The 12,588-nt window shown below is 36.7% G+C and overlaps 1 protein-coding gene across 1 annotated transcript in view; it reads right to left on the bottom strand.

The window, feature by feature from the left end:
* Positions 1-4,064, bottom strand: part of LOC126815524 (mothers against decapentaplegic homolog 6) — a 35,927-nt gene extending 31,863 nt beyond the window's left edge. Inside the window, exons 1-2 of the mRNA XM_050541212.2 lie at positions 3,020-4,064; positions 2,354-2,410 (exon numbers count right to left, since the gene is read on the bottom strand). Coding sequence (XP_050397169.1) covers positions 2,354-2,410; positions 3,020-3,416 — 454 coding nt within the window. The 5' untranslated portion in view covers positions 3,417-4,064. The remainder of the gene's footprint in view (positions 1-2,353; positions 2,411-3,019) is intronic.
* Positions 4,065-12,588: the final 8,524 nt, after the last annotated feature.

The following is a 12,588-nucleotide window of genomic DNA, read 5'->3' as shown; positions in this document are numbered from 1 at the left end:
TTACAAAAATACTTCATACAGATTTACTCTTTTTTTAAACAATTCATCAATAAAATTTTAAAAATAAAGAAAATAACAGTGACCTTGGCTGTCAATTACAGCCTTTACACTTCAAATAATGCATTGAATAGAGATATATGCCATGGTAATAATTGCATAATCTCACAAGTAGGCTATAATAGAAGTAATTAATGTTTCTCAGTCATTCATACTGCAGTTAATTGACATGTTAGCCATGTTACTGATGTAAATGTAGATATAGACCTACATGTAATTGAGTAATACTATATGATTTTGATCTTATTTAAGAGAAATTGGGTAACTAGGCTCCTGAGCGTAGCAATTTATATTGATATCAGATACAAGTGCTCAAGTTTATTTGTATTGCATAATACAGAATACAAAAACAATATTCAGGGGTTAAAAAAATTCACATAATACATACAGAGAGAGAGAGAGAGAGAGAGAGAAATGGGATTTAAGTGAAACAATCTAGGTCATTTCGGGACTAACATATGGTTCAATTTTATTTCCATAATTCGCTTGCGCGTAGGGGTTTCGCTTGCGCGTAGGGGTCTTTAGCAGTGGGAGGAAACCGGAGGACCCGGAAAAAAAACCACGATGTTGGACAGGCGTAATACTTACAGAATGCTAAATGAGTCTTATACAAAAATTGTTAGTAAATGCTATGTAGACTCAAGCGCGATTCACATGGTAGGACAGGTACCATGGATGATACAGTGTATGCTGATTATTTCCATTTGAACTGATACTTTTTTGTTATTGTAAAATCCGTCATCTAGACATGTTAAGTCCACATACTATTACACAGATTTGTCATTTTGGACTTTAAATTGGATAAACTTCATGATCGATAGTCGGGGTAATCGGGTTTAATGTCCACTAAACATAAGGGGGGGGGGGGTTGGATGGCCGAATGGTTAGCATGTGCGCGCTGTATCATAAGATCTGTCATTGAGTCAACCAGCGTGGTTTCGATTCCCCGGTTGTATGTGACAAGGAGTAGGGTCGCCTGTCCAACCTTGTGGGTTTCCTCCCACAGCTAAAGACCCCTATGCACAAGTGAATCATTAAAATAAAATTGAACCATATGTTAGTCCCAAAATGACCTAGTTTGCGTCGAGTGGACGTTAAACTTAATTTCTCTCTCCACTAAACATAAATGTGATTTTGGGACTAACATATGATGGTACCATGTTATATAAATAATTTGCTTGTTCCTAAGGTGGAAATCAGAGGACCCTAAGAAAACCCAAGAGGTACTCCTTGTCACGTACAATTCATGATCAATGGTATTTTCATTTGATATTTATTTGAAAATCTAACCAAATACTAAAGTACAATGAAACTAGTCAGCATGCCCCACCTAATGCATGAGACCATTACATGTTCATGTGTCTTAGTAAAACCATAATTGAGACATATCACTCTAACCTTCATTTTTGAGATTGCATTAAATAATAGTTTTACAGCAGCAAGAACACATTATTTCCCTGGCCTACCAAATACTAATGTTCTTATTCATCTGGGTTACATAGATGTAGATCAATAACTTATCATGCATTACTACTATAATCACACTTGACAGTTTATATCACCTATTAATATATTAAATATTTCCCAGGGATATACATGTAACGCCGACTAGTCAACCAATCAAATGTATTAAGAATAAAGTCTATTCCATTCATGGTTTAAACTGAGTATCAACGCCTTACCAATTACAACTTAAATCTAAATAGACATAACACCCTTTTGTAAAAAATTAAAATATGTCTAATGATAAATTCCTAATCAATAATCTGAAGTGCAGTTAACATATAAATATTTTAAGTAATATGGAAATAAAAGTATTTATTTTGTGTAATGAAGCTTGGCCAATTAGCAAAGTGAATTGAGTAATCAAGAGCAACACACATTAGGAATCTTGTCTTTTTGTTTATCATAAAATTATCTCCATGTAATTTTTTCTTAATTGCCAAATATTGCACTGGTTGAACTGTCTGGTGTACATTTTTATAAAGGTTTATAGGTGGACAGATTTTTTTTTTCATATTTTTGTTGAACAAAATACCAACATATCCTGTAGGCTGCACAAACTCAAAAATAAAATAAAAATTCACATAGGAACACAAGCCTGTGTTGACATTCTAATACAATGTATTATTCTGGTATTTTTTATCCTTTAATTGTATGTACTATTTTTCCTACGCAGTCTCCAATGTGTCATTATTTAATGCTGTCGTCTGCTTGGCGGGGAATTATATCCTAAACAAAACTTGGGTGTAATACGAGCTTTTTTTATTATTACTTGTTGACCAATATACTTTACCTGTGTTAATTTTTACCCGTTCTGTATCTAACTGACAATGAGCAGGCATCTGTACATCTGTTGAGAAAAAGAAAAATAGTGGAGGATGTTAATATTTTCGAGCGTTGTTCGTAAAGATAATTGTAGTGTTCCGTCTAGTGATAAACTTGCCCTATGGAGGCTGGCGCCATACAATAATTGTACGTCTGTTTCGGGGTATTAGGTTGTCTCGGTTTTGATCGCCGCTCGGACTAACCACATGTCTGACCCGAGTCAAACAACAGATGTCCACTCTAAAGAGCTCGAAGAAAATGTTAGACATGAAATTAATATAAGAAATCAATTTAAAATGGCTAAAATCATAAATTATTTCAGGTATGCGACTGCTCGCCAGTAATACGCCACCGGAGATGTTATCTCTCAGCATGAGATCTCGGAATAGCTTGGGCTATATTCAGCTTTATTTGGAAAGGATATAACTCTTTAGTCTTATAGAAATAATAGACTGAAATATTAACTTTAAATTTACTTAATGCACAGACGCTGTATGGAAGATATTTCAAGAGAAACTGCATTTTAGCATAAAAATAATGCATAAATGAAGACTTCTTGTGATTTGACCAATCAGGTCGCAGGAAGAAACCAATATGGCGACCTCGCATGAAGGAAAACAATTCTCACTCTCACCTGGTTTGATTAGTATACTCCAGTGATACGGATTGCAACAAATGTGCGATTGGTCATTTACAGATGAACAACACAATAAACGTTTTAATTCCACATTTTCTGATATGTCAGGCCAACGCCATATCTGACAACACAAAATATGAGGGGCGACCATCCTTCTTCCCAGTTTGAGGTCCCCCTTCGGAAGCAAAACACAGTCCGTTGTTTCACCCCCTTTTGATTCTACAGACTGAACTAACAGCTGTAATTGTTTTTCCTCAAGTCTTTTGAGCATAGATTGTGCCACTGACTTGATTTCTAAATCCTCTGCAGTTTCAGACGTACTGTCGCCTTCATTTTTGGTTACTCTATGCTTCCAAAGCCGCTTCACGAGGGCGTTTCGTTTAGACCGAAACATACAGCATTGGGCCACCGTGTCGGTCGGCTAGTACCCTCATAGCCGTATAAAACTCTCAATTCAGCACGGTGTGATGCTCCACAGTAAAAGAAAAATCCAAATAACCCCACTGTTTACCACGTTATACCTTGTTTATCACACTCAGGCCAGTTGCAATTTTTAACACACACTACACTAAATATGACACGGACAAACTGTGACAGTGTGATGTGATACGAACTTAAACTTGAATTTTACTAACAATCTACAATTATAACGTTTCACAATATTCCATAAAGAACATGACTTAAAAACAGAACTTCAGTAAAATCCGTTCACCACATTACATTCCCGTTCTTTTAGCTACCTTTCAACGGTAAATGCCTTACTATTCACATAACCTCAACTCAATCTTCGCTTGTTCTCTTCTCAACTTGAGCCGCATAATTTCTGAGGGGAGACGGGTTCTTCATTGATGTGTATAATTCAACAACCGTCATTGATTGGCTTCGTTGATTCGATCTTGAGGTTAATCATCTATTGTACCACGAAACCATACTTAATTAGATTCAATTATGTTTTGTTTGTCGATGAACTACCAATAAAACAAAAGGTATGATCTGATATCCCTCCACTAGATCGTAGACTCGCCTGAAGTGGTCGACAAAAGGGCCGACTTGATTGGTTGGTCGCTCATAGAGTCTAGACTTTTTGGCGCGCCTGCCGTCTAAACTGATTGAGGCACAAACACATATCACATATCGCTGGCTTGCCGCTCTAACTCGGCTATAGCTGCAGATATTTTGCGTGGGTTATATTTAAGTTAAATAAATCTAATGTTTTACTGAATGTTTTTGAGAATTCATTTTAAAACAACAATACAATTTAACATATGAATCGACGCAATACACATGCTCTAAAATACTATATTTAATTTACTGGGGAGCCCACAGATTGACGATGTCCTTTCTGGATGTTTGCCTTGGAAGCTTTTCTGACCCGTGAATAGATAGGATTAAAACGACAATTACCATTCTGAATTACAAATAAACCCCGTGAATATTGAACTATACAGTATGACTGCTAATAATGAACTCGTCCAGTTTATTGATATCTAGCAGACGACGCATCTCCTGTACACGGGTATATATGGCGCCTTGTTATAAAGAGAATATTATATGTAATTAAAAAGAACGTGATTGCAATCGAGGATGACGATATATCCGTTTTATAATTAAAGCCAAACTGATTTTGATGTATCCGCGCTTACGTTTACAACAGCGTAGGATTAACCACAGAGCACGGTGGGCTCTATATAGGGCCTCTTACACCAGTGAGCCCTGTTACAACCCCGATTGTAATAAAATTTATCTTAACCCTATTGTAATACTAACCCCTATTATATAATAAATGTAATAATTGTAATAAAATTTCCCATAAACCCTAACACATTTATTACAATAGGGGTACACATTACATTACATTATTGTAGAGGCTCGGATAAATCGGATAAACTTGTGACCTCTGGATGGTCCACAACCTGCATTACATGCTTTTATTATACTATTTGCGAAACGGGGAGCTGCTATTTCACGAGAAGTTTCGGCCCGATTTTCAGGTAATTCGGACTCAACCATAATTATGGTGTAACGGTTATATATTTGAACAGTTTTGAAAATAAGACAAAAATTGTGACGGGCTCATAAGCTAAAAAAAAGAGATATTTCATACAATCACGGGGTCATAATCCAGAAAGTTATGGTCCACTACGAGCCAATATTCAAAGGAACTCAGATCTTTGGGATATAAATATATATTTTAAGTTTCATCAAAATTGGATATCAAATCATTAAATCCACCGGCAGATTTTGTCAAGGTCACGAGATGTAAACAGGGTTAGGGCACGTGATTTTGCCGAGGATTATTGGTTAGGGTTGGCGCTAGCCCTGTTTACATCTCATGACCTTTACGAAATCTGTAGGTGGCCTTAATATTTAAATCTAACCTGGGTATTACATGCTTTTAAGCGGAGCCGCCATTTTGTCGGACAGTTTCGGTCCGATTTTCCCGAAATTTGAACTCAACCGTAATTATGGTGTAACTATGATATATTTGAACGGTTTTTACAGTCCGATAAAACTGTGACTTCTACATGTACACGACCCACAAGCTAAAATGTGATTGTTCGTACAATCAGGGGCCATAAACCAGGAAGTGACGGTCCTATATGCGCCAATATCGAAAGGAACCGAGATCTTTCGGTTATTAACATACATTGTAAATTTCATCAAAATCGGATAAAAATTGTAACATCTACAGTGTCCACAACCTTGGTATTATGCATTTGTCAGCATCACAGGATTAAACCACCATCGACTGTGTTTTCATGGTAAGGGAATTAGAAAAGAAATAAAATTTCACTTCACTGCTGAGTAATTTCATTAGCCAGAAATCGCTCAGAAGCGTCTCCGACGATCTAGACCGCCGCTAGCTTCCAGGGCCTAGGCGGCCCCTGGACCCGCGCCTCACAACCTAGGATGGTAGCGCCCCCACCCCACCCCAACAATCATGAACTGTTTCCGCCGGCCCTGTTGTAATATTTTCTCCAATCTTATTAACGGCTTTTAAACACGTTTCCAGTGGTGTAATTTCATAATATTCTACGCAGTATAAAGGCATTATTCCTTGTCTGCGATATCACCTCGGTGGAAGCGGACGTAAAATACAACTAACTACTACTACTTATATTCATACAGAAATGGTAATCAAAATATAGAGTTTTGAAATTAGATGTTGAGACGTCGATTTTATTGTATGGCAAAATACATCAATTACAATTAATACAGTAGGGATTAAGAGACATTTTACTACAATTACTACAATAGGGGTATAGCCGTATAACCCCTAATTAATGTAAGTCAAGCCCTAAATGTGGTGTAGTAAAGGATTTTAAATATGCTATCAGCAGGATTATTTTATCTGATATGCACACGTAAGAGAAATTTTATTACATTTATTACAATAGGGGTAGTTATTACCATAAGGGTTGTAATATGGCTTCCCACACTTGGACTCTTTTAGGGACCTGTCGACGACATAATATTCATATAGACAGTTGAAAGACGGGGTGTTATAGCGAATTTTGGCTTAGAATGGCGTACGTAATTGTAGTTAGCTGTATAATTTTTCCGTGCATACATCACATCACGATCACATGAAATAGTTTGATTTCTTGATTGAATCTCGTATTATAGCAAGGTTCTTACAATGTTTGACGGCCGTTCGTCAAAAATCGACTCCGGTCGGTTACTATGTTGTAACGTTACGGCCTTCGCGGATATGACACTCCGTTATTTATCACTGACCGACTTCAAACTAGGTTTGATGTAGATACCTACATATGTCGACTGCCGAAGTTCTGGTTGCTTGTGTTAGGTTTTGGAGACCCCGCATGCTCAAGGCCCCAGGGTAACCACCATGGTAGAAAAACGAAAAGAGAAACGGCAATTTCATGTTGAAAAAGTAGACCCGAGTCAAAATGTATACATTTTTCACTGTCACAAGCTGTCTAGGATCTTTTTGTTGGTTATGGTGATATAGGTGGATTTGATGCTGCATTTTTCATTTTCGTTTTCGAAACTTTAGGATTTATATTTCTTGAGTATTTATGCTCTAAAAACATGACCTTCTCGGCATAGGCCTTCTCGACCAAAATTAGCGCGATTGCAAGAAAGAACAACGAAGCCTCATTGCCTAACTTTTATATGCTCTCCGTATTCTGGTCCTGTATGTTCAGTTCTTAATTCAAAATGTACCATAGTTTATAGTGGTACCTACTCCGCTGCTATTGTCACGATATCTCATACCCCTTTACCAATCCGTAGTCATCAATAACGTTAAGTCTTCTTCTATAGAACTTAAATTCAGTTGTGCGTCGGGAATCACTGCTCTTTACCGCTTATACCATTCCCATAGGGCGTGTTTTTATATTTCATTCAATCTGAATTATCATATCTATGCTGACGATACTCATCTCTACATTTCAATTATACACCAATATTACGCCTGTTTTGAAAGAACTTCTCTGGCTACCGATTAAGACCAGAATCGTTTTTTTAAAATTCTCATGTTGACGTTCCGTGCTTTGTCATGTGATGACTCTCCTGTATATATTAAAGAATTAATTCAACCCTACCCACCCTACCAGAAATCTTCGTTCCGAAACTAAGTACCTTATTATATCAGTAACTGCTAACTCTTCTTTTGGTAGACGCTTAGCAGAAGTGTGGAATTCTAACGATTTTCCTATAGACCTATAATAAAGCACTGTGCGTCAGTTGACAGTAATTAAAAGGAATCTTAAAACCCACCTTTTGAGAAACGTTTTCTTTTAATCGCGTACATTATGGGAGATTAGATAAAAGAGTTGACTGTTCTCGCTATAATAGTTTAAAGATAGATAGCGTAAATAGAACATGTTGAAAATTTCAGTCAAATTGCTCCTCTATGAACCGAGAAATTAGCTTTTGAATTACTATAGTCGGTACGATAAAAAACATAGTCTCGATTATCCAATTTTGGAGGTGGGGGGCTGGATAGCCGAATGGTTAGCACGTGCGTGCTGTATCATAAATCCTGTCATTGAGTCAGCTGGCGTGGTTTCGAATCCCCGGTTGTACGTGACAAGGAGTAGGGTCGCCTGTCCAACCTCGTGGATTTTCTCCAGGTCCGCCGGTTTCCCCCCACTGCCAAAGACCCCTACGCGCAAGAGAATTATTGAAATAAAAAAATAAACCGTATGTTAGTCCCGAAATGACCTAGTTTGTGTCGAGTGGACGTTAAACCCCATTTCTCTCTCTCTCTCTCTCTCTCTCTCTCCAATTTTGGATTTAATCATCAATGAGCCTTGAACAACAGATTGGATTTCAATCCAGTGAAAATCCGACACATAAGATGACACCAAGAGTTGATTATGGTTTGGATAAGTTAATTAATGTCTAATTAATAGTTTATATATGTTTAACTAGGGTTTTCTTTTAACTTTTGTGTTATACTGACCATAATGTTACCAAAGAGCAGCTTCGGTTGGGTTTTAGGACATTATTATTTATTAGTAGTAGTATACTGCTGATATAGTTAGGTTGTAGCTAATCAAATTGAAGGTTATCCATATGCGCCACAAATCACCACTGACAGCCCGATTTTTCCAAATTTGACCCCCCCCCCCCCCTCCCTTCTACCATACACCAAATATCCTGCGTACGCCTCTGGGCCAGACAGCTTCTTCGAAAATATGAAAAAACACGGTCAAAGACAAGGGCGTTTCCTGGACGAGAGAATTCGTTAGTCTAAAATAATTTTCGACACGCATCAAGCTTGTCATTTGATCTTGGAATTAGAAATGTGCATCTTGGTCCACACCGGAATTCAAATCATTCTAGTCAAGAACCTATAATTGAAATACGAGAAGAGGCCAATAACGGTATACCGTATTTCATACATAACATATTTCTTTTCGACCAGCGCTGTATGTATGACTGAATATTTTACATGGGAAACGAATTAAAATCAGTATATTTTCCTGTTAAAAGTCATCCACGGTTACCCAGTGTACTCATTCCGTTCTACTTCTCTATACCCTGGGTTAATCCATAGGGTTTCCACGATTTCAAATTATCTGCCCTGGCCTAGAATGTAGCTACAGTCTACGAACCAATCAGACAACAGTTTACAAAACAATCGTTTCGCCTTCGTTTTTATAAGGGTAGATAACCATATTCATGTCCATTTACTGAATGATTTATGTAAATAATGAATATATTTATAATTTATTTACATTTAATTGTTTTATCAAAATCTGTAGTATGTTTCGCTGATTTCAAATATGTTTAACATCTATATGTTTGACTTTTGTTATTATTATTACTATTCGTTCTTTGTCTGAAATATGTCATTCTGTTATGTTTATTATTATTGAACTTATACTTGGCAATTTCATTCATAATAACTTGCCTACGATATCACGTGGACATAAAATTCCGGGAACGAACGAACGAACGAACGAACGAACGATTCTAAATAAAAGTAATGACCCTACATTATTATATGAACTTCTGGTCTTCATTAACATAATATATAATTGGTTGTTAATAATTACGATTTTGAATATGCCAATTCCTAAGATTGTCCGATGAGAGTTACTTACCTTTGCCAACTTACTTTTCAAATAACAATTTATGGGATTGGTCGATAAAAATAGCACATTCATCAAGGGCGGATAAACTTATGCAACAGGCTATATAAGCATCATTGCGGCATTTGGAAAGTAGAGTCTGCAATAAAGACATCCGAAATATATTAGCTGTTTGCATCTTCGAATACGACAAACAACAGTTATATATTTTAGACATAATATGAGATAAAATCTTTTTTTTTCTAATTTCTCAGAAAGGATTCAATATTAAGTCTGATATAGGCCTACAATATGTATATTGCACTTACATATACATGTTAGTCACTTCAGATAATTTATGTAATGTAAAAACCGGTATTTCAATCGCAATATACCAAGATCCGTGATTATATACTTGTATTTGGTGTTTTTTAAAGTATTTTCCTTTAGGGATGTATATCGTAGTTTTATTTTTCATCATAACATTTGACTGGCGCCAGAGCTCAATTCATGATGACAAATTAGCCTTAATGCTTTATATACAAGTATTCATAAAACAATATATTAAAGATAAATAAATAGTTATAGGCTATCTATATTGTCTGGCTTGTCTGTAGTCATAATTTATACACCCTATATACGTTCGTATTAAATCTATGTGGTCGGCAAGTATACACCTTGCAACCAAAATGACGAAATGAATAAGCTTTAACAAGTAAACTATTTTAGGTCGTGAGCCTCAGCGAGTAAGGCGCTGACTCCCTATAACATACATACGGCCCGAGGTTCGATCCCGGTGTTGGCCGAAAAAGTACCTAGCGATTTTCCAACGTGGTTTCCCATTGCCAGTGATGCAGGACAGTGATGCAGGGCCTGACATGGAACAGTGGCTAGTCGTTGGGATAGGACGAAAAACCACGTTGACGTCCACATAAAAGAAGAACCCTTGACAGATGGAATTCGAAATATGAGTATAGGTCGTAGCGCCGCTGTCCGGGCACAATTACTATCAGCCCGTTGGAGCAGAACAGTAACCCCGTTTCATTTCATTGTATGACAACACGGTTATTGTCTTCTTGGTTATACGTTTGCTAAGACAGTTATGCATTTGTTCTCTTGTTTCAAAAGACATTCAACTGAAGTGGGCTAACTGATTCATGCGTCATTGTGGGACTAAAATAATTCTCAGAATTGGTTTCTTTGTCTCAATCTGTGACCATTAGATCGTCCACACGCCAATACAGATGGTGAAACAGACCCGACGGCATTGTACGACGAAATTGCAAGACACATAAAACGTTTCAAATATTTTACAGGATCAGTTCTATGAGAAAACCCCATAAAGCTCGAAATATATTTCTAAGAGACTATGAAAAGTGTACTGGGTTTCAAAATGTGTAGACCAATTTGTCCCATTATCGCTACCAAAGTGAATGGCACAAGAAACTTCAAAGTTACTGTTGTTTTCCCCATTTACGTTCCATTAATGAAATGTTTCCTAGAACCGAGCTAATCAAAACTTAATAGGAGGAACACCAGCTAGATCTCTTGGTAGATTTCGTCATTTGACTGTATTGGTAGCGGTTTTTTTAGTGGACAGGCTTCAACAAATCCTACTGACAGCACCAAAGATTAACGGCGTATTATTATGTTATCCTTTTTAGATAATACTTTTATTTTTCAAAATGTTATTTTAATAGTTCTTCGTAAACCGAAAATAGCTTTATCAAGATCAACCCAATGAGTTAATATAATTAATCAGCTCCACGGTACCACCTCATTGTATTCATAAGATGGACCCACTAGTCATGACCTTCTTCAAATACTCATGACAGTCAGCGGTGGGAAATGTAATTAACAGTTTTGTTACTAATGAATTTACGACCGATGGCTTTGGAACATCAAGATATGACCCCATAAATCTTTGCATGGTGCAAACTAGTTCAATAGCCATATCTTTACCTCGTCGTCACCGGCTCACAGATCAAAACCTTTTCACTTTCTGGAGGAACACTGGCCACACCACCAACTTCTTCGGAATCAAACCCAGCATTTGCCCAGGAGTGAAACACCGAGCATCTATGTACCATCACTATTTCTTCCTGGGTGAAATATTGACCACATGCTTCCTAGAACGCCTTCTTCAACATTAGCAACCAAGCATATACATACAAGATTTCGATCTTCCACACTCCACACTGCAGATATCCGTATCTAGATAAAATGAAGACGAGCATCGTCTCAGAAATCCATCTTCAATTTCAGTACCCCTTCCCCCACCCCCACATAGGATCTGCTTTTATTTATGAGGAAATATGTACATGAACGTCACAACCCATAACAGTCAGGACGCAAGGAACAGATAACCCAAATCTGCTCTCAACAATATACCAGGTGTACTGCATTTGTTATGGTCAAATAAATAAATATATTTTTTAGTCTAGCATAATTTCTGTTGTTCTGCAGATCATTATTCATCTAGTCCTATCCACAATGAGATTTTCAATTTAAAACTGATAAAGTTGCCTCTATTGTAAGAATAAAGTGATGTCTTATTTTGCCGGTGAAAAATAATTGGTTAGGCGTCGCGCACAGGACAGAGTATGCCTAAACTTTTTAAAGCATCTGATACAACTTCACCAGTTACATTGGTATGTTGTCCTGGTAATATCCATACACTATTTAACTATTTTATCTAAATAGGATTTACGAAAATTGAGTTTAATTATGGTTAACAGTTTACAATGATTTACTTGGCACCAAAAAAGGTAAACATGTTGGTATTATCTGATTTTAGTGTTTCCAAATTAATGAGAAAAGCAGTACAAAATACTACTATACATGTTATAGTACGTCATAAAATGATATAAATGACTCACTGGCATATACTGTATATTTTTAAAATAAGGTGTAACTTTACTTGAATTTGTATACGTATTTTACTTACGTCGTCTTGTAATACTCACGATACATTTGACCTCAGAGTAAGTATATTGTATACATCATAATGTATAAATATGT

This window comes from Patella vulgata, chromosome 3, assembly GCF_932274485.2.
Source record: "Patella vulgata chromosome 3, xgPatVulg1.2, whole genome shotgun sequence".
Taxonomy (NCBI): Eukaryota; Metazoa; Mollusca; class Gastropoda; family Patellidae; genus Patella; species Patella vulgata.
The sequence above is the reverse complement of the archived record's forward strand: the minus strand, read 5'-3'. Positions and strand labels throughout refer to the sequence as shown.